This window comes from Fistularia commersonii, chromosome 17 (assembly GCF_037954325.1).
Source record: "Fistularia commersonii isolate RoL2024-O1a breed Wild chromosome 17, RoL_Fcom_v1.0, whole genome shotgun sequence".
NCBI lineage: Eukaryota > Metazoa > Chordata > Actinopteri > Syngnathiformes > Fistulariidae > Fistularia > Fistularia commersonii.
This window is the reverse complement of record NC_141300.1, coordinates 6,689,568-6,713,505: the sequence shown is the minus strand read 5'-3', so window position 1 is coordinate 6,713,505 and position 23,938 is coordinate 6,689,568. Positions and strand designations below refer to the sequence as shown.

At 40.7% G+C, this 23,938-nt stretch overlaps 1 protein-coding gene across 3 annotated transcripts in view; it reads left to right on the top strand.

Moving 5' to 3' along the window:
- trim44 (tripartite motif containing 44) overlaps window positions 1–23,355 on the top strand; it is a 56,414-nt gene extending 33,059 nt beyond the window's left edge. For all 3 annotated transcript variants that reach the window (XM_086163099.1, XM_086163097.1, XM_086163098.1), the window contains one exon: window positions 22,058–23,355. In XM_086163099.1, coding sequence (XP_086019225.1) covers window positions 22,058–22,105 — 48 coding nt within the window. In that variant the 3' untranslated portion in view covers window positions 22,106–23,355. The remainder of the gene's footprint in view (window positions 1–22,057) is intronic.
- The last annotated feature ends 583 nt before the right edge of the window (window positions 23,356–23,938 follow it).

Here is a 23,938-nt window from a genome sequence, read left to right as displayed (position 1 = left end):
ATCACCTTAATCCATCAAGCATTGGTCTCTAAAGAGAATGATATGACTGATATATTAATTGCCTTCTCTGATGTGTGGTCCAATTTGCATGTCTGGGTTTTTGAACTCCGTGTGTATGTGCGCTTGTGTGTGTGTGTGTGTGTGTGTGTGTGTGCGTGCGTGCGTGAGCGTGTATGTGTGTGTGTGTTTTGTTTGTTGAGCCTTTCTGCCTACCAAGTCAGTGTAATAAAACCTCTTAATTTGCTCTCTATCTTGCTCTCTGTTCCTGCCAGTGTTTATTTTTTTCTTGTCTTTTCTCCCTCCCTGCCATCACATTCACAGCAGTGGATATTGGATCGCAAATAGATGCAAAGCACACAAACCAAACTGACAAACAGACATGCCGATAACCGAATATGATCATGCATAACACATACTACACTTGCTGTGCTCATATTCTAAGATGGCTCTCATTTGTTTGTGCGTGTGTGTTATTGCCTCTCTCATCAAAAATATTTGTTTGAAAGACAGGTATGATAATGAAGAAAATGAATTGATCGAATGGATATTTTAGTAGCTTGGGATGTGTTGATCACCAGTATAATACATGGATATGATCTGTGAAAGAATTCTGACCGCGATACAAAGTTTATTTCAGCACTTATTCTTTTTGCATGCATGTAAGAGTGTCCAGTTTCATTAGGAATGATCCAGTGTTGCATTTAAGGTTTGAAAAAAAGCTGAGAAAAGAAGAGCTGTCAAATTAAATCCGTGCACAAGTTCGGAATGTGAATCACAACCTGTCAAAATGTGTGAAAAGGCAGGTGTACATTTATTGTTGTGAACCGAAATGACATCGAAGAATCTATTTTTGATATCTTAGTCCATGATTTTTTATTTGACTGTTGTGGGGGAACCAGCCTGATAAGAGTGATGTTATTTGGGTTTCAGAAGTGACCAGATGTTTACAGGCACTAATGCTTTTTTTATTTATTTATTTATTATTTTTTTTATTAAGTGCTTAATTTTCTGTAGGCTTGTTCATGGGCCTGCTGGGACACTGCAGAAAGCTTTGACCAGAACTGTAGGAGTGCTTTCAGTATGGACCTGCTGTGTAGATATGAGCACTGTGCCAAGCGCTGTGTGCCGTTGCCTATGACCCCATAGAGCTAAGATAAGGCACTAAGTGTCCTATCATGCGTCCAAAGGCTATACCGCTGCAGTATCAGTTGACTGCTGTGTTTGTGTTGATGCTTTCAGTCTGTGGTGCTTATAAATAATGTATTGTCAATCCATGTGTTCAAAATATATCTTACCACGCACATATTCACCATTCCCTGCCTTTCTCCCTCCTATTTGTGATTACTCCCCCTCCCCTCCTGTTTTGTAATGTGTGTGTGTGCACCTGCTTTTCTTCAGAGCCGGGTCACATATCTTAAAAAAGGGATGACTGAATTGTGTTATAACAAAAGGCTAAAGCAACCCGGAATGCATAAGTATGAATATTTGCCAAACTTAAAATTCATTGTGATAAAAGGTTCCGTTTGACATAAAGTAGTGGGTTGTGACTCTATACAAGGTAAAGGCATTCTCGGTTAATCTTATACTAAGCAGTATAAATGAAATCAGTTACACTCAACAGGTGGGTGGATAAAGACATCCCAGACTCACTAAGCTGTTTCCTCTCTTAAAATGAGTTGGTATCAAGCTGCTCAGGCTTTCAATTGTGCATTTTTACAGTGCCTTGAACTGGAGCTAGTCTGTAATATGTCATTGTAGGATTTCTACTAGGTCAAAATAAATTGATATTGCCATAATAAAGTGTTCTTCATTGAAACATAGAGGTGCCTACACATCAATAATTGATTACAGAGAGATGATATGTTCTGCAGGGCCTTAGGCCTGTCACACCGCCGACTGTGGCTGTGGTGGACTGTGCATGGCATGGGTGCCTAAACCTGACCGCTTACCGCAAGGTTTTGCTGCAGGGTCTTCAGCTGCGGCCCAGCACTCATTGATGTTTTCCCCCTTAACCGAGAACATCTCCTGGGGGAGGGCAACGAACAGGGGACATCTCCCTGACACCCCCTGCAGCAAACGCTATCTAGATTTTGCTCCCCAAGCCTTGTCTTGCCTCTTTAGCCACGGCGTGTGGCTTGCTTTTTCTTCTTCCTCAGAGCCATCTTTGATGGACCAGCTAAGTGTGGTTCAACGTAGGCCCCGGCTCTTGAGCAGGTATGATGTTGACCTGCCCACAAAGCCTTTAGCTTCCACCTCCACCAGGTAAAGCATCACGCTCCATCCACACTCTCTGCATTTTGTGACCAGGTCTGCATACTTCACCCTCTTTGTCTCGTGGGCAGCTTCCAGTCCATCCACCCGTGACACTGTCACAATCAGTAATGTTAATAGCTTGCTGGGTGGTCTCTTGCTGGTATGTATTGTGGGTTCCTCCTACCTGAGCAAGTGGATCCTGTGACAGCTCGCCAGTGAATTCTGGTTGTTTGCTTCCTGCTGGGTTTTCTCCAGCACCAGTGCCAGCTTCCTGAGCAGTTGGTCGTGCCTCCATCCGAGCCCACCCTGTGTCAGTGCTGTTTCGTTGCCTGGCAGCACATGCTGAAGTGAGGCATTGATAGTCCTGCAGAGATCACGGCATTGCTCTGTCCCAAGCCTTTGGTCAGTAGGGTGTCATATGTTGCCCTAATGAGAAAACTGAGCCGAGCCTGAGGCAGCTTCCAGAGATCCAACCAGCTGATTGCTTGGCTGTCGACACCTAGCTCCGTTTTCCACCGACCTTGCTGCCCCTGTGCCACAGACCTTATTCTGAGCACCTCCTGGTCAATCCTGGTGACATCTGCCACACCAAGGTCCTTCCTCTCCTTCCTGCTCGCCTTGAACCATAGGATGGCTGGGTTTCTCCAACCAAGGCCTGCTTTCCCACAGCTTCTTGGTGTTGCAGTCTTCCACCCACCATTTGTACCTCATCCTTGGCCCTCCATTTCCCTCCGGTCTCAACCCTGATGGTTGCATTAGCCACTGCCATGTCAAAGGAGTCCGTTAACTCCTTCAGCACCTTTGCCTTCTCTTGCCTGTAGCTCAGGGTGATGGATTTCAGGGGTAGCATGAGTGAGTGCCATCCATACAGGCTGGCAGTTGAGAAGCCCCTTGGTAGGCCGAGCCATTTGCAGATAAAGGAATTGACTTTTGCCTCCATGTGGCTGACAGGTGATGAGGCAACTTTACACAGGGCCACATCACCCTGGGGTAAGATAATATATAATATGGAAATATAGATTCTGCATTACCCGTTTCAAAAAATTACAGTTAAAAGTTGATCTGAGTATCAGACTAATTTATAATTAATTAGGTGAAAGTTAAGTTAAAATTCTTATTTAATTTTTATTTTATATTATTTACCTATTTTCTGGCTGTGTAAATATTAATTGTGTTTGATTTTCCTATGATTTAATCATGAAAATTATGGCTGGAATGTAATAATTCAGCATATCAACAAATAGTATATGGTTTACAGATGTGTAAGGGCCGAGGTGTTCTGTGTATGGGGTTTTTATAAACGCTTGAAAAAAGCAGCAGCAATAATATTAATAAGAAAAAATAAATACAAACTGATTAAACTGCTATTTATTAATTTGGTAGGCAAAACATTAAACGCTACCATGCTAAAACATACAGATAAAAAGAAGAGAGGGAATAGTGCCGTAAAATATCTTTGAAGTATAAATTATCTTTGTAGGTCTTTGTTACTATAAATAATGCTTGAAATAATTGAAATGTGTTGCATAGTTATATCTGTGTTTGCACTAGTTTTTTTTCATTCATCAAAAACTGCATAAATGATAGTCAAGCATTTCATAATAGATAACATTGCATACATTTTGAGAGCTTAAGTTTAATTAAATCTGACATTTTTGGACTGAAACAACATTCTGCTTGGTTGAGAGTCGGATTAACTTGGATGATTTCAGACTCTTCTTCCTGACATCGTGAAAGTCTGGCAACTTCACTTTGACGCCAAATGTCTTGTGAAGTCACAGAGACTTTGGATATGTGACTTGAAAGACTTGATACTCTCCCCAAGGCTATCATTTAAAAGAAGAGAAACAAGTGCCATAAAATATTTTATGTGAATCAGTTTAATTTCCCATCTTAAAGGTGCATTGTAGATTGAAAAAGTAATCTCACTGGGCAAATTTGTCCCATTTTAACTATTTAGGGGCATTTGGTAGCCTTGCTGTGTTGCACCCCAAGGGCCAACGCTTAGTGTAATTTCAGAGTTTTGTTCAATAGCAGTGGCAGGAGTGTGTGCCCAGCCTCTCTGCTTCTTTATAGTTTTACTTTTCCATTAATCACACTCATTAAACCACATCCTTGTTAATGGAAGAATAAGGTCTGCTGACTTGAGAGGAAAAAAAGGATGGGGAAATCCTTCTTTTTAAAAACATTGTCGTTTTGGTTCTACTATTATATAACGTTCAAACTGTTCATGTACTAATGCAGCTGATGGTTCTGAAATGAATGTGTTATTAGCAGGCACTATCAAATGAATGATAACGATAACCTATTGTCCGGTTATTCAGTGTGATGTTTCACACTCTCCCGAACTATATGCAGGATGTCAATCCCTGCACATATGTCATTTAACACAGTGACGCTCACAGGGAGAAGAGAACTTTTAGCATGGAGGTGGGCTTTCGGTGTCTATAACTTTATAAAGTGTTAAAGTCGGAAATGCGTGAAGACAGACTAGGTGTTATGAACGAAAGGGTAAAGACCATTTGTCATTTTGTCCAGGGTTGAAATGAAGTTGCACATAGACTTGTTGAGACAAGATGAACACAAAGTGTAGCCAGTAGAGATGTCTCTTCACTCCTTCACAGAAGATGTGGTCTGATTATAGAAGAGAAAAACAGGACACATCACAGCAGCTTTGTTGGCAGGTTGGAAACAGGAAAGGCATAAAAAATGAAGAAGAGCGTAGCAAATAATGTTTGACAAAGAATACTCTAGAATGTTTGACAAAGAATCCTCAAATATCACAAAGCTACCTGGCATGGGGATTTTATCTCTTACACTTATTCATATTTTGTTATTTCTGCTTCAAGAAGTATCCTCCATGATAATCTTACACCATCCAATATGTAGCCCAGTGTGCACCATTAGCCTCTGTCACTTACAGTTTTTTTTTTTAGTTGCCGCATTTTATGTTATCAGTGTATTCTGTGTAAATTGAAGCTATGTTTATGTCACTTTTGAAAAAGCAGTTGGGGTGTATTACCTACTTCATTACTTGTATATGTGGAGCAACTATTCCATATTACATGCCCTTTTTCTCCCTCAGCCCCTCTTGTTAATTCTTTCTGTCTGCACCTGCTCATTAAATCACCCATCCAGACTTGTCTAGCTGTCCAATTTCATAATCACATTGTCATAGAAGTCTCGGCAGTCCTGTTAATAGGATGGCTGTTAGCTATTTGTATCCCAAATTGATAAAAATAAATAAATAAGGGTTAATGTGTTCATTACAACTCACCGCTATGAAAACTGATACTTCCGCTGCATGCATTTAATGTGAGTGTGCTGATGTGGGTGTGTGTTTTTGCACCCGAGCAATTACTTGTAAAGATGAAAGTGTCATCATGAAAAAAAAAAAAAAAAAGGAAGTGATGGTGGAAGAAGAGTATGAGGAGACTTTGCAGACAGGCATAACTGGGAGTGTGCAGATGGTGCAGTAGTCCATCACTATTACATGTCAGGACACATCTGGCAAGATGCGGTTCTGCCACACTGCCGAAGAAGTGACCTTCAAATTCTATGATAGATTAATGACTTATCTATTATAGCCAGTCATTGCTGTGACGACAAGCATTTAAGTCTCCGTGACCGTTATCTATCTGAAAGCCATAATGTATGACTGTAAAATATTCTAAAAGCTCACATTCTGATCAGCAATAATAATTAAGGAAAGTTGTCTCTACAATATGACTAGCAGTTTACAGTAGGCATCTCTGGGAGACAGTGCTCAGACTAAGTGTCATCTAGAATTTGGAGCTGACATGAGAAGAGATGTAATTTCATCTCAATTTTTGTCCTTATAATCTTTTTGGAATGTGTCTGGTAATACGGAGATTTTTCAAATTGGAGATCAGAATCCATTCGATATCTGTGGATGTTCTCAGTCATCCAGATCATGGTGAATTCTTGTCGAAATCATCTTGTCTTGGCAAGACAACAGTCAGGAAATCATTGATTTAGTGATATTTCAGTGATTATCCACAAAATTATCCACAAAATTGAATTATCATCTGCATTTGTATACTAAATTAGGCATAATTCAGTGATGTTGAATTGAATTATAACAAAGTAGTTGGATGGGCAAAGGTCCTAGTTTTCTGCTGTTTCTACTAAATACAGAAGATACTGTTTTGAATGTCAAATTTTACATTAAAATGTTAATCATTTTATCTGGGTAGAATCACAGATTTACTGATCTGCACAGCTGTTTACAGATTCGTCTACTCATTAGCATATCTCTATACACATTCAGATACATTTTCCTTTTTCCCCTGGTTATGCACACATTTCCTACACATGCATTCATGTTACAATTACATCCCCATAATACATCTTATTAAACACCATTTCTGCCTGTGTTTTATTTCATCCGATGTTGTAGCAATCGATCTATTCATGCCATTATGTTGACTAGGATTGACATTTTATAGCACTCTGATTCTTGTACAATGTTGCACCATTAAATTCTTCTCTTCTTCTAATTGTTACTGTAATCCTTCTCCAACTGAGTAGATTATACCACTCACATTATATGCATTAGAAATCCACCAATCGATCTGACCACGGTCACATAAAGCAGAGAGAAAGTAATACAACAGAGTCTGTGTCAGGCTAATTGACATAGACAGTGAAGTGGATCATATCATGCCCACCCCAACATACACACACACACACACACACACACACACACACACACACACACACACACACACACACACACACACACACAAACACATGCACAAAGAGCTTTTAGAACTGAAAAATCAAGTAGCAGAGGACCTACTGTAAAAACTTTATCAGACACTTTCCATTACCCTGCTATACATGTTAAATCTAAAGAGAAAGAAACTGTGGCTTCTGATGCACTCACTACAAGCAATTTAAGTTAAAACGTCATTCTTCGTTAAAGCTGTGTTACCTGGTATTGTAATGGGCAGATTAATTTAAAAAACCTCTCATTAAAAGATAATTGACAAGATCAATAAGTGACTCTAGCTGCTTGGTTTAATTGATCTTTTCCACCTATATCCTTTCAGGAAGAACCCTTATCTAAGATTGAGTGGGACGTCCTGTGATTCATTTTCAGCTTTATTCTCATTTTATAACCATTGAGCACCTCAATTTAATATTACTTTAGTAAATGAAAGAGAACCCTAAAAGTTCTTAATTAAAGAAAATAAAAAAGGGTCACGTCATACTTTTTAAAAGGAACTACTTGTACTTCTTGTAAATCAGTTGGACATTTTTCTCCAAATATCTCAGTTTTCCAGGGTTCACCATAAAACACACTACATCTGATTATTCATGGAAATTATCTTGCTAAATGTGTTTTTTTATCTTCTATAGCATGCATAACTTAATTTAGTCTCAGAAGCATAATTCCAAGGAAAGTAATAAACGCTTAAATTCATGATTGGTTTTGTATAAATATGATAAGTGTCTTGTTAAATCTTGCCTGAATAAAGAGGTAGAGATTTTAATATATATGGGATAGCACAGTTATCATCCTTGGTAATGCAACGTTGGCTAGCAAAGGCCAATATGTGAGGTCATGACCTCCCTGATATTTTCTCTCAATTGTCAGATTTTTGTTCCCAAAACTATGACGCTGGGTTAAGAACAAACACACACACATCGCTCACGGTTTGAGCAGCAAGTCATCCTCTTGAGTCTCTATTCATGCTAGGCAGTTTTTCTAGAAGGAAGGATCTCTAACACAACATTCACTGCAGTTATGTCGACATTTTTAATCAATTTAAAAATATAATAAGCCTTTGAAGAACACCATGCCAGGAGATTTCATCCCTGCTCTTGTTTTAATAAGCAAACAGTTCCAATTGCTTTGGTTTTCAAATGAGCACTTAACTTCATTCACTTTGTAATTATATGAAATTACATTAAGAATTGTATTATTGATTCATCATTGATTGATACTGTTAAGTAGAGAAGTAGCCGCTGTGCACCGTTCAGCATAATGTTTGGTGTGAGAACAATCCAAAACGGAGAATATAATTATAGGTGGATCGATGATTAATTACTGGCTGCAGATTTGGATGGAAGACTTCCTCTTTCTTTTCTCCTTTTTTTTTTTTTAATCATCATTTCAGATCCTACATTAGCAATGCTTGCAATGTGCAATATTTTCTTAGCTGTTAAAACACTGGCGTGCCACCAGATAACGATAGCACCGGCTTAATCTACTCTCGGAGCAGGAATGATTAGCAAGTATTCTTATTCAAGCTGAAATATCAACCATCTTAAATTTGCTTTTTTAACAGCTTATGTGAAGAGCAAATGTGAGTGTTGTTCTGGGTGGGTGGTGAGTTGAGCAGCCAGACTGAATAGAGGAGTTGATGGTGTCATTTTGTTTACATTAGATAATAACATTATTCGGGCTTGTTTAACGGTTATATCATACAGGAGCCAAGAAAAACTTGAGTTTTCTCATCTAGTTCATTGTCTGGAAATGATACCCATTTACAATAGAGAAGGGTCGTATGCAATCACTTTGCCCAATTTCCGCCATTCTCTCTCTCTTTCTCTCTGTCTCTCTCTCTCTCTCTCTGTCTTTTTCTCTCATGCAAACTCTTCCACTCTGTTCTATCTGCAAGGCAGATTGTCACACTGAATCTCCAGAGACTTTGCCTCACACCCTTCCATGCATACAGTGTTCACGCACACACTAGTCAAAGCACTCAAACACTGTCACACTATGTATAAACATTCATTATTCATTCTAATACGACGCATAAACATGACACGCACACACTGTCACGATTAGAATAATTAGTGAGAAAATTAAAAGAACAAGGCAAATATCATCTCACACCAAGGAAGACATTGGTTCACCTCCTCTGCCCCTTTTAGACTCACACAAGCGCACGCCGCCATGCACATCGAAGTGTGTTAGCCTTAGGGGTGGAATTTCAGGTCTGTTCTCACCTCAGTGAAGATGCCGGAATATGATAGTAGCAGGCTTAACCAAGGGGCAATGAATCAGTGCCTTATCAAAGTTCTGGCCACAGGTATGAACTGCTTAGACGGGAACACAGCACACACACCGCTGGCCAACATCTCCCTTCCCGCAGCTCACATGGTTGGAGACAACAATGTCAGAGCCCATTTGTGTTGGCTTAGTGGGTCAGTTGTCATGATCGACTCCCTCTTTCAGTCCAGTCTGTTCAGTATGGAGATGGCTGACTGTGCACTGGGTGGCATGTTTAATTCAGCAAGCCCACAACAAGCCCTGTCGCCATGTAGATTTATAATATTGGCTGAAGAGGAATGAAGAGATGTTGGGGGGTTTAACTGCCGTAGGAATGTAATGGGAGATTTAGCAAGCACTTTACAAAATCACCTTAATCCATCCAGCATTGGTCTCTCAAGAGAATGATCTGACTGATATATTAATTGCCTTTTCGGATGTGTGGTCCAATTTGCATGTCTGGGTTTTCTTTTTCTTGTGTGTGTGTGTGTGTGTGTGTGAGTGTGTGTGTGTGTGTGTGTGTGTGTGTGTGTGTGTGTGTGTGCGTGTGCGTGTGTGTGTGTTCAACAATTAAAAACTGGTATCTGGAGGTCATTGAGATTTAGGGAAATTTGGAGCCAAGTGAGCATCCGGAGCTTTGTAGCCAAAACTATTACCGAACCAGTTTTGCAGTGTAACGGAATATTATTCCACTAAGGAGGATGCCATCAGTCAATGCAGTTTCATTGAAGTGAGTTTATTTGGCATGCAACAGTTTTTAGGTAGGCGTCTCAACTCAAAGTAGCCTGCTGCCTCTCCTTTCACTTGTAAATAATGCAACAGCCCCCAGGCCATCCACATGATGTTGAAAAAAAAAAACATTATTCAGCAGACCACATAGTCTTTTTTCTATTCCTCTGTGGTGTAGTGCAAATGTTCACTTGCCTGTTGAAGACACTTATGATAGTGCACAGCGATCAGCATTGTTGTCTTGACTGGTATGCACCCATGCAGGCCCCCTGCAAAGAAGCAGTAATGCACTGTGTGTGTGGGAAAAATTTTTGACTTTGCAACTTAAAGTTAAAAGCACTACCTTTTCCAGAAATTGCATATGTATATACATATATATATATATATATATATATATATATATATATATATATATATATATACACATGATCTCTTCCAGCATCCTTGACTTCACACACACTTCATTGGGGCTTCAATTAACCTGTTACAGGCACACCCATTTTCTTTTCTTCAACTTCTAGTCAGTACTGACCTCTGCAGCTTTTGAAATGTGCTGATCCATTCGTTTCCAATTCTTTTTGTTACTTATATCCTTACATTTGGCCATTTTTCCTGTTTCCATCTTATCTTGATATTTTAGCCAAAACTTGTCACCTTGGATTTAGACTAAAACAATGATTTCACCCATAATTTGAGATTAAACTATGTGATTACTGTTTTTTTTTGTTAGTTTGTTTGTTTTTTTAATAATGAAATATCAAATAGGGATATGTCACCTTCAGAGGAAGGTAAGGTTTTATGACTGATGGTTTATAGGATGCATTAGTACACATAAAATTTTATTAGTCAGGCAGCACTGGGGAGCTGTCAAGCCCCATGAATGTATTTCATCATGTTGCAATATCACATCTATCGTTGCTGCTGCAACTATTTCAGACTACAAAAGGCGAAGGAATGTCGGTTGGTGTAGATTTTATTGTTGGGCCTGGCAGGTAGCCTTATTCTTTAGCATTCATTAAGTTGTTGTTAATATTTTTTTTCCTCTCTCTGACGTAAGAGAAAGGTATCTTTGCTCCAGAGGAAGTCCTTTATCCCGGTGTTTAAGATTCTGCAGGGGAAGTACAACGGGGGAGTCGGTTGAGGCATGCGATACTTTTATCAGCAAGATGAGAATTTTGTGACAGTCTGGAGCCCAAGTTTTCTGGGCTGTCTGTCTGGGTGTCCTTCACACCGAGGGCTTGAATGTAGGGGGAGGGGGCTCGGGGTTTGAAATGACAGAAGGCTTTGACTAATAACCAGTCTGTTCTCTAGCTGTCTGATCGACCCCAGCATTCTCTTTTTCACATCTTCTCTTCTCCAGCCATATGTGGCGCTGACATCGCTCCATCTTTGATCAGAGAGATAGCAAACAGGGGAGGAGCAAGTCGGTGTCATTGTTCAGGGTCTAAATGTAAATAGCCTTTTAATTTTCAAAATACTCCAGGGCAATCCAAATTCTTGGATGGCGCGTCAGGGCACCTGGGCCGCCAGCTTATTAAGATGGCGCCAGCGGTCTTGTGTTAGAGAGGGGGCTTTTTGAAAGAGGCAACAGGGGGCAAGTACACCAGCCTGCCAAGTGTGTGGGTGCTGCTGTAACCAGGCAGTCTTCATAATGGCTGTCTGGCCCTGTGACAGATCCAGCTCAGTAGTCACATGGTACACTGAGGATCAGTCTAGAAAGGACTCCCTTGAACTACCTTGGATCGATGGTGCCTATAGAGACAAGGAAAAAATGACAGAGAGATGGGGATAGGGGAGAGTGATGGGTAGAATTATGTGGAAATGTTGAGACACAAAAAGTAAGAATTTGAGAATAAACTGCCAAGTTGAGGATATGAGAGGAGGGCTGGAGAGTGGAAGAATGTATACAATGTGTGAAGTAAAAGAAGGGGTGGGGACAGTGAAGGCACTTGCTATTCATTACCTCTAAGCTGATGCTATGTGCTTTCTAAAGGACAGATAAAAGTTTATCTCTCCAATGCGTTTGCACTGACTTTCTCACTCTTGTGGGTTTGAGATTCAAAAATCAAAGGAATATTTGATACTACAGAAATATCAATTTTATTTTCAATCATCAATCATATTTGTAATTAAAGATTACATGTTTTAAGATGAAAACTTAATTTTGATATTGTGTAGTATCAACATGGGATCCAGAGATCTTTATTATGACACATTGCAAACATTGTGCCTAAGGTTTTGTGTACCTTTTAATAGCGGTGATTGATCTGATAAAACCCATTAAGGCTCCCATTCCTGATCCAGTTATGAGCAAAAATGATGATGGCATTTAAAAAGAAGTCTAATCCAACTAAATTTTAATCCAAATATTAGCTTTTCTTAATTTGAAATCATTTACATGTATTAAGTAGTGCATTATCATTATGTAGTAAATATGAGTATGTTATGTATGGAGTACAAAAGAAGGATCGAAAGGATATGTAGGGCATTCTTGTGAAGCTCAGATGCTCTTTGCAATCAGAAAAAAACTCATCTGTTGTGTGGATAAAGCCTTTAAAGATAGTCTAAAACTATTAGGTATTTACCACTGGCGGGACAATAATGTTGAGTTTGGCCTGGAGTAGTGGATTAGGAAATGGTATGTGCCGGCCAGCACAGCAGGGCTGTGGTTTGTGCTGTTGCCCGACAGGAAGACTCTGGGTATGAGGCTGTCAGCTATTAGAGGCCTTTCTGCGAGGTGTTTTCAATGTTCTCCCATTGTCTTTGACAGTTCTCTCCAGACTCCACCATCTCCTTCCACCAACTAAAGACATGCAGAAGTATAATCAAAGACTTAAAATATCTGTTTGAGTGTGAATTATTATTTGTCAGCATATCTGACCCCATGATTTACTGAAATAACCTGTCCAGGGCAAATTCTGCCTCCCTGTGAATCTGTATATGTGGTATAAGAGCGATAAGTAATGAATAGATGGATGCCATAACTTTTTGGTATAAACACAATAATGGTATGGAATCAGTAATGGAGTTAACTTTTGACAGCAACCATGATATTGATTATTTTCCACATGTTAATTCCGTTTTACCATTATAAAGAATAAAATAATTTATGATGGACAGTCACGACCTTCAGACAACCCCACTGCCTTACATCTTTATTTTATAAATTGTTGATCAAAAGTTTGCTTGAACTTAAAGAGCAATTGGAATCATCTCAGATGAAAGGAAAATTAATAAATACATAAAACAGAAGAGAACGAGTCTTGGTTCGAGTCTGGCATTTATTCTAATTTCTCTTTTAATTGTGAATGTTGAAAAATCGTGAAAAAGCTTTCGATGAAGCTTATCAATCGTATCTTTTCCATGCCGTGCATGTGTATACTGTATATATTTAAAATTGTATATCAGCACCAAAAAAATGGTGTGCGTTTTTGTTTTTCTGTGCGCGTGTGTGTGTGTGTGTGTGTGTGTGTGTGTGTGTGTGTGTGTGTGTGTGTGTGTGTGTGTGTGTGTGTGTGTGTGTGTGTACTAGGTATATTTCTTTAGAACCCAAACCCCCGTATGAAGCATTCACAATCACAGTACCTCAAATAAAGAATGTAAATAGCTTGTCTGTAGCATGAGGTCAAATTACCATGATTGTGTTTTTACTAGAGAATCCAAAAGATATATTTTCTGTTAATTCCATTTATTTGTGTTTTTCTTTGTTTTTGTTGTTTTTCGTTTGTTTCTCTTGGTGTTCCATGCCATTAGAAACCAGAAGACCATTATGCTCTGCTGAAAAACTAAGGCCTATGTTAAACATTACTTCTCCAAGATAGGGTCAGTGCTATGCTCCCCCCACAAATCAACCTTTAATAATTATTTTGGAAATTAAAGGCAGGAATAGCCGATATCCAAGAGTCCATTCATGTGTGTCAAACTATAACCTCCTGAACACCAAAAAATCCTGTTAGCTGGATACATCTCTGTCTTGTTTGTGGATCATTATCAAGGTCAGTTATTGCCAATTCATGTGTGTGTGAAGAGAATAATGGTGCATTTCCCCTCAAGATGATACTGATATGCCTTGAGCAAATGCACTGTTAATGCCTGCCTTCGTATTGAAGCCACCTGACCTCAACATTGATGAGCAGTTTTAGTTTACTTGGCTACAAGGATTGGATCCCAGCAGTTCTCCTTTGAATATATCCTCCAGCTTCCAATAGCCCTTGCAATCATAAAAATCCCTAAATGAGCGAATGTAAGGTTGAGCCTTTACAGGAGTTTAATGTTCTTATCCTATCTCAGCATTAGTTTCTCTGTGTGATTAAAGTCCTACTTCTCCTGCTGAAGTGAATGTGAAATAACTTAATCGAGAGGAAACATAACCATCTCGCTTCTCAGACCAGCAGGTCTTCTCAGGAGGAGTGACGAAGAGTTTTAAGTGTGTGTGCTCCTGGTTGGAGTGGTGTGCACAGTGCCGGCAAACTTTTGTATCTAAAAATTATGTGGATTAACATTAGTGTTAAAGCACAGGTTCTCTTTGAAATGATCCATCATATCCAAGATTAGACAGGTTTATCCCAGCTCCTCTACTTTTGTTCTAATGAAGAAGCCATAGTCTGGGGTCATATTAAACAGCCCCTGGGCTTTGTCCCATCGACCGTTAATGCTCTCTGTTGAGCCTGTCGCTTGACTTCTGTATGCTCTAATGGTGTGGAAAAATCAATTCTTTGAATGCATGGCGACGTGTTGTCAGAAAATCTGAAGCCGAAAGTAAATTATGACATTTGCTTTGGCCAATATCCAAAGCAGGCTCACCGAGTTTAGCCGTAAAAAGATTTTTTATTTATTTTTAAATGACACAGGCTGCATCATTAGGACAAATCCATCATGGCAAAACATCTCACAGACGTGTTGATGCATCCTAGGAAGGATGCAAAGGAATCAACAGGTCAGCTTACAGGTGGAAGAAATACGTTTATTCTTTAACAAGCTCACTCTGTTCAGTTTGAGCAAATAAAGGTGATGATAACTCACCACACCATACTGTAACTTACAGCTAAAAATCAAGCTTTGCTCAGCCAGCCACACCATGGATTAATATTTAATGCATTGCTACTTGGTGCTTGTAATATACACTTTATGGCCAAAAGTATTTGCTCACCCTTGCAAATAATCGGATTCAGGGGTTCCAATCACTTCCATGGCCACAGGTGTATAAAATCAAGCACCTCAACATGCACACTGTTTACAAGCATTTGTGAAAGAATGGGTCGCTCTCAGGAGCTCATTAAATTCCAGCGTGGGACTGTGATAGGATGTCACCCGTTCATAAATCCGGTCGTGAAATTTCCAAACTCCTAAATATTCCACAGTCAACTGTCAGCTGTATTATATGAACTTGGGAGTGTTTGGGAACGACAGCAACTCAGTCAAAAAGTGGTAGGCCATGAAGCATAAGTATGGAGCTAAGGAGCATAGTGCAAAGAAGTCGCCAGCTTTCTTCAGAGTCATTAGCAACAGACCTCCAAACTTCATGTGGCCTTCAGATCAGCTCGAGAACAGTACACGTAGAGCTTCATAGAATGGGTTTCCACGGCAGAGCAGCTGCATCCAAGCCACTCATCACCAAGTGCAATGCAAAGTGTCAGATGCAGCGGTGTAAAGCATGCCGCCACTGGACTCTAAAGCAGTTGCATTCCCTGGAGTGAAAAAGTGTGTTTTTTCATCTGGTAATCTGGTTGACGAGTCTGGATTTGCTGGTTGCCAGGAGAACAGTGCTTGTCTGACTACATTGTGCCAAGTTGTGAAATTTGGTGGAGGGGGAGTTATGGTATGGGGTTGTTTTTCAGGAGCTGGGCTTGGCTCCTTAGTTATAGGGAAAGGAACTCTGAAAGCTTCAGCACACCAAGACATTTTAGTTAATTCCATGCTCCCAACTTTGTGGGAACAGTTTTGAGCTCCCCGCTTCCTTTTCCAACATGACTATGCACCAGTGCACAAAGCGAGGTCCATAAAGACATGGATGACAGAGTCTGGTGTGGATGAACTTGACTGGCCTGCACAGAGTCCTGACCTCAACTCGATAGAACAACTTTGGGATGAATTAGAGAAGAGACTGAGAGTCAGGCCTTCTCGTCCAACATTAGTCCGTGACCTCACAACTGCGCTTCTGGAAGAACGGTCCAAAATTCCCATAAACACACTCCTGAATCTTGCGGACAGCCTTCCCAGAGGATTTGAACCTGATAGACCTGCAAAGGGTGGACCAACGTCATAGTAAACCCTGTGAATTAGGAATGGGATGTCACTTCAGTTCATATGCGAGTCAAGGCAGGTGAGCAAATACTTTTGAGAAAACTACATTAGGAATGTAGTGAGGCTTTGCTGTGAAATAAATTAAAGGTACTGAGAACTTCTTTATTTAGTGCATCGGTCCAGTAAACCAGATAAAGGGGTTATTGCTTTTAATTTAATAAACAGTGTTCTGTGATGTAATATTTTCATTTTTTGATGTCGGGATATTACCACATATCTTGACAAAGTTTCTTTTTTTAAGCTACTAAATCACAATTAGATATATACAGATATATATATACAGACCAAATATACAGACCAAAGTACATATTTTTAAGAGCTATAGAGATAAAAGTGAGAGGGAGAGAGTATTTTTAATGTCAACACAACAAAAGGTCTTAACCTCAGACAGAGAACTTCTCTTGACTTTTTTAATTTGGTTCTGAAGGCTGAGTGAAATTACCAAGGCCACTTCAGCCAGAGCTTTGAAGTCGGGAACATTTTCTACCAGGGATATGATCAGAAGTCAGCCAGCCTCTGACCGTGGAATTTCAAGATCCTGGGTGCATCAGTGCACCAGGAGCGCTTTGCTTTCCAGTTGATCCCCCTCGGTGTCCTAATCTATCAAAATGAAGGATGGACAGATTTTTCCATCAATGTAAGAAAAAAAAAACCAGTCAATGGAAAAATATTACAATGTTGGTGGACTTGTAACATAATGTAGACTAAAAATCTTTGGGTTGAACATTTGTTGGGCTTTGCTGTATATAACTGGTTTAAATGTTGATGATTTTTGAAAAAACTCCCTAATGCTGGTTTCTACATCCTTAGCACGATAACAAGTTCACATGAATTGTATCTATCCACTCAATCCAATGTTATCAGTATAAACAAAGTTTTTAGAAGGGCCAAAGATCATTATCCCTTGTTTCCCACGATTCCTTTCCCCACACGTGCACAGTTTACTCTTACTTTGTGGGAGTCAAAAAAAAAAAAAAGAAAAGGATTTTTCTTTTTCATTATCTGCTGAAACCTTTCTAATGACAAATGGTTTAACTTCAAACAGCAGTGCTGTTTGAACACCTCTGGGCTAGCAAAACTTTGACGTTTATAATCCTTGAGTTTAAACAAAAAGAGCAGTGGTGTAACCGGAATACAAAATCCTGAAAGTGTTGACCCATGTCCTCGCTCAAATTCTCTAACGAACATAAGATGCTTCAATAAGCCTAAACTGTCTCTTCATTAAAGTCTCCCTGAGCTGAGTGTCACTTCTTTGCCTTCCTCTGGTTTTTCATCCAACTTCTCTTCATTTGGATACATATATATCCACAATTCTAGCTGGCAGGATTGTCCGGGTTTCAAGGTGTTGGCAAGATCACAGGGGTGTGTTAATGAAAGGTGTGCGCAGAGGCTGCTTCTAAATGACACATCCCCCAGTTGGGGCGCTCAGATGAAAGGAAAATGACATAAATCCGTCAGGAGAGCAGGGGATGTTGGCAGACAAGATGGTGAGCGAGAGAGAAGAATGCAAACCCTAACAGGACAATGGCCAATTATATCCAGCAGAGCATTAGAGCAGAGAAGATAATTTACACTTAACTATATACAGGGTGGCATTTCTTTCGCACACATCTACGCAGTCATGGTTTTTTTTTTTTTTATATCTGCTCCCCGTGAGGTCTGCTTGTCTGCCTCTCAGTCATTTTTTGATCTATTTTGTGTATCGCAGTCAACGCTGGTCACAAAGCTGTTTGTAGTGTTAAATCACCTTGCAGGAGCGACAGGTTTCACTTCATATAGCAGTGGCAGGGTGCACTGCTTCACAAGAGAGTAATGGCAAGCATCTGTCCTCGTGGGCTCTATCAATAACCATTAAGGATCTTCTCTCATTAGACCAAACCTCATAAGCCCTCAGGGCTTGAGAAATGGGCCACGCCATCTTGTGTGATGGAGTACACATAGATGGCATCACCAGTGTTTGGAAATGCAAATTGCAGTAGTTATTTTCCCCCGTGGGTGATTGCCACCAGTGCTGTACACACAGCCTGATTCTCAGGCAACCTCTTTGCTTAATCAAGAAGAACCCCGGTTCCCCTATCTACAAACCCCAGTTTGCTCTTCAGCTCCTCCCTTTCCCTTCCCTCCATCATTTCACACACACCAGCATACAGCATATCCAAGCTACTGCAGGATGATTCATGTGGCAATGAAGCTGGATCAAGCTGGCACGGCTGACACAGTGTGATGGGAGTGTTTCTGGATGATGACTTAGGAGTCCTGCAGCCTCTCTGCCAAGAGCAGGGAATTCAAACTTAATCAGGGCGAGGACCCCTCCCTCTTCTATCTCCCATAGAGCTCCACAGGGTTGAGGCCAAAATAGGGATCGAATGAGGGAGACAAGAGTCATAGCCAAAGTAACATCGCAAAGTTCCGTCCCAGTGTTTTCCTCATGGGTAGCCGGACGTTTTCTTCTCGTGAGTGACAGGTTCATTGTAGGGCTATTTGAGGCATTTCTGTGTTCAGCCAGAGAGGATACATTAGCTAGATTCACTTTATACTACTCTATCGGCCTTATCTGAACTCTTTCTTTCTCTCTCGCTCTCTTTTACACACACTACCACAAAAGTTACCTTTTGCTCTCAGCCCCTGTCCTCATTTTGCGTAGCTCAGCCAGGAACAGAGCTAGTGCACTTCCCTGCAACTGGTCATATCTAATGCTGCCCCGTCCTCAGGCCATGGTCACACCAAGGGGAGGAGGCAGTGATCAGTCCTGATCAATAATACATCGACTGCATTAGGCTTATGAATAAGTCATGGGTGGAAAGATGCCAAGCAACAGGAGTGAGACGCCCATTCGCACGCACACAGAAAAGTGATCTCTTATTAGGCCCGAGAAGTGCTCAGATAGAAGGAGAGAACAAAGCAACGGTTTTAAGTTGAGGGAAATTTATCACCAACCCAGTGACATTTTGTTTCATGGTGGAGCTCCACTCTGTCTGGTGTTCACCAGCTCCCTCTCGCTCTCTCTCTCTCTCTCTCTCTCGCTCTCTCTCTCTCTCTCTCATTCTCTCAAGTAATGGCCTTTTTCCTGTGGGTGGAATAAATAAGTTATTACATCCATGTGTCCTAAGGCTTAGCAAGGACCGTCTGAATATAAATAGTTCATTTGCCTCCGTAGCAGGGACCTTGCTTTGTGGCATATGAATATATTTGTAATTACTTTTTTTTTTTTTCTTTTATGTTTTATTTTTTTAATGAAGAGCAGGGTGACTGTTTTGGTTGACTGGAGATGCAAGATGAAATTGCCTTACACAAATAACTGCCAACGTCCTAGCCCAAATGCCATCTTAGAAAGGAGGGAGCCGTTTGAAAGAGCAGGCTTAGCTCAGAGCAGACTTTTGTACTGCGCTGACAACAAAGACAGCGCAGCCCGTGTGATGCTGCAGAAAATCTGAATACAGAGTGAAATTAGTGTGTCGTAAGGAAATACATGTGGTAACTTTGCCCAGACTTTGAATGAGAACAGCACTTTTGAATAATTAATCTGTCAATTCTGTACTGACAGTAGATGTAAATATATTACACAACAACTCTTTGCATGGAAACATAGTCTGCTTAGTGTCATCCTTTCTTTTGCCAGCCAGTGAGTCGTACTTAATGCCAAGATGTGTGTTTCTGCATGCATATCACTACAGCTTTGTTAAGAGTGCCAGTTTTACCAGACCCCTAAACATTACGGAGCTGATGGATTCAGGTCTTAAAGGCTGGCTCTTTGATGAGATGCCCCGGTGTTAGTTTGTTCGGTGATAATGTGCTCCTTGAGGCAGGAGCTCTTTGTTTCTGCCAACAGAAATGTGTCAAACAGGAAAATCGAGGGAGCAGCGCTCTGAGATATCAATGCCTGCGAACAGACACGGAATTTTTTTTTTCCCTTGTAAAAGACGCTGCTGTTTACAGCAGGGGCAGGAGGAGGGTGTCGACGGAGGTGGAACAGCGTTAAGCACAATGTAGGAGAGAAGCATCAACACAAGAGAAGGCAAGGAGAACGGAAAGGTTTCTTGATCACTTGATACAGACCGGAGTCACTTGATATTGATGCGACACAAAACCAACATGTGTATCTACCATTCATCAATTTGCTGCTTGAATGGAAAAGTTTATGGAGATAATTCTTGGTTATTTATCTTGGAGCATATTGTAATTTATTGCATGGCAAGTTATCTAATTAGAGGTAATTTGGGGAAATCATAGCATCTGTTTTTGCCATTATAGGTAGCATGGATGTGCTTGCATCCCTAGATCCAGTTCAGATTACATTTTTGCGTCCCTGTTTTGAAACCCTTATCAAAGGTGAACCGTTAAAAGATAGGGAGGCGTTTATTTTTATTACTTTTTCTAATAACTATCTTGCTGAAAATCTAGGATTTCAAGCAAGCAGACAGTCAATTATAGTACTTTTTTTTTTTACTTGAACTGGCACATATAAGATCATTACACAATCCCTTTAAGCATTTTCTGTATCATCTTTATAATCATGCGCCCATTATTACACGGCTCATCTAGTCAATCCACCTCTGAAACCCACACTCCCGCACCTGTCACTGAAGGGCTATCAGGTGAAACATCACATCATCATGTGAAAAATAACCTCATATATTTGTCTACACAAATACATGGTACCCCCACCACCACCACCACAGCCACACACACGCACACACACACACACACACAGATACACACATTCTGATATATGTTTTGTTTTAATTCAAATATGTTTGCTGATTTGCATCACAGTGAATATGGCGCTGTACAGTTTTTGTGACAGCCAACCCCTGTCATCTTCTTTCTAAATGCTTCCAGAAGCTGTCCATATGGTGGCACTTTTAGTGTTTAGTTGACGCTAACTTTGTCCGATAAATTATTCGTTCAAACCGGTCATTGCACTGCACTGCAAAGACTTTAGTTCGAAAAAGAATCTTCCGTCATACAGAAATTGCTTCTCTTCCAAATTTGATAGCGAGAGGAAGAAGCAGCTCACTGCGGCCATACATGATGTCGTTTTTGTTCAATCAAAATACAAATATTATTCTGAACCTCAAGTTACAGCAAAATAAATGTTATCACACTTGCTTAGGTTGTCCTTCTCATCCAAAAACTGTGAATTAGTATGAAACAGACCAGCTGTGTGTGAATTGCTTTGAAAGAATTAATAAATGAAATGAAGTGGAGCGACTTGAAGTGTGATGATGATCACAGCACCTCCTTCTGCCGTGCTTAGAAAAAAAAAACAAAACCTCTGTGACTCTCTTTGAAACCGGATGTGGTTGATCTTAAGGGAGCAAATCAGGATTTTAAAAAGGAAATGGTGGGTTAAAGGAGAGGAGGAAAGAAGTGAGTTGCTCCTTGAGGAGCAGAAGTGCTCGATCACCCCTCCCGACATTGTCCAATTAAAGCATATGATTAGTGTGGACTTTCCCCACTGAAATTGAATTTATCAGCCGGGGTGCGATTGCTACAGGTCCTTGCAATTTAACCATCACTTTGTCTCTGTCATCGCAGTAGCTGCTAATATAAAGCCGACTGAAAGGATGATTCCTTCTTAAGTCATACCATGATTAAAACTGATTACATTCCACAAAGGTTCATTATATTTCCATAATACGAGCATAGGTGGAAGCCGCATCCACGCACATCTGCAAACTGGTATTTGAGAGGAATGGTCCTGACTTGACAGTCTTATTTATGTGTTTCTGTTGTTTCCCTTTCCAGCCATCCGCCAAGGGTGGACCCCATGGACCTGCAGAACGCGGGGGATAGTGATACTGAGCCGCCCGCTGACCACGCCCCCTGATGCATCCTCTCAGTCCATCCGCCTGTCCTTCAACTTTCGCTTCAGCCAGCTGTCAGCCCTCTTCTGCTGTTAGCTCCAACCCCCACGCCAGCCTTCTTCCCCCCTCCCCTCCCCTGCTGGCTGCCGACTGGCAGATAGGTGACCTTGAATGAAGCTGCTGTGACAAGTAAGGATGGCTGTGCCTTTCCTGCTTGCAAACTTCTGAAATTCCTCACTTGCTATTATCTTGCTTTAATAGAATCACTCAAATTATGTGCAATCAATTACTATCGGGCCTGGTATCCGCAACCAGTCAGATTGGCTTTACTGAAGAATTTGGCTGAGTCAGCCGAAAGGGACCAACCAATGACAGAGCACAGAGAAAGGCTTTAATTATGTGTTATTCCATCTCTGTTGTTGCCATATTTCTTAAGTTTTCTATTTTTAATCAAATCTCTTAACACTCTGCCTCATCAAAAGGGAACATTTGCAACATACCTTGATGCCTTATATCCTTGAGAGAATATATAGCAAAGATGTATATTTAATTGTGAAAAAAAATCTTGTCTAGCTTGTTTCCTGTGCACTTGTCTCATCTTCTTCGAATCACCCCTCCTCTCTCTGCACCACAACAGTCACTTACTTCCATCTCCTCTTTCTTTAAGCTAGCGGGTTTCTAAGTGAGTGGATGTCAAATCTATTACCTGAGGCAAGGGGGCATTTTGACACCTATCGATCAGTGAATGTTGCTGAGTCTTTTGTAAGGTGAAAATCGAACTGTAATTTGACTGTGCAAAACAGCACGCCTGCGGTCTCACCTCTCCGCATGCCGTAGTGTCAGAGCTCATTACTCCTGGCCAATCTGCAGCACATGACGGATTACAGCCCTGACAAGTTTATGCACTTTCCACCTTGACCCGCTTAGCCATTGCTGTTGCTCATGATGTACCACCCCAGGTCTGTCTGTATCAACAGTTTGTTTTTACCGCGATTGTTTCCGTTGCCATAAATTCACGTAATTTGTGTATGAAAATGAAATGACTACACTGCTATGGCATTAAAACTGCGCCAGGGGTTGTATTTCTACCCAGGGGAGATGCCGATGTCTCATTGGGTGTTTGAAATAACTCAAGGGGTGCATTCTTTCTTCTGCAGTCTGACTGTCAGACATTTGCGCTTGTTTTTATTTCTTGATTTTGGTCTTAACGCTATAAATAAACTTGTTTCTTAGATATGACGATGAGCATTGTGTTCATTTTTCCACTGAAAAGCATGAGCCATATAAACAGCAACCTAGAGACTTTTAGTCATACAGACTCTGTCGACCAAAAAAGTTAACAGACAGATGAGGATGCAGGAAGAGAGATGACGTATTGAAAAGGGGGTTTGCAGATTTGAATGTAAAGCAGTACCACATTCCAGATAGGACTGAGAATTCAAAGTTGGGAACAAAGGGGTTTGATGTAACAGAAGAGCTCATAGCTCCTTGGTCCCCACACACACATTTAGATACAGATGTTTTAAGGCCACCTACCCACATAAGCCCACACAGCCCACTTTAATCAACTCGCAGCTGCAATCAGAGCGCCTTTGTCTCGACACCACCCATTTCCCTTTCTCACATTCCAGCTCTGTACCAACCCCTCTTACTGGCGCCACACCAGTGTTCTTGCTGAAGTGCTTCATCAAGAAAAGAATGCTTTCTCAGCATGTCCCCATCTCCGCATTTAGATATTGACTGGGAGCAACTCATTTAGCCAGTAGACGTTGCTGTCTGGCTGGAAAACCCGGCTGGATTTGCATACTCTTACGGGATTCCC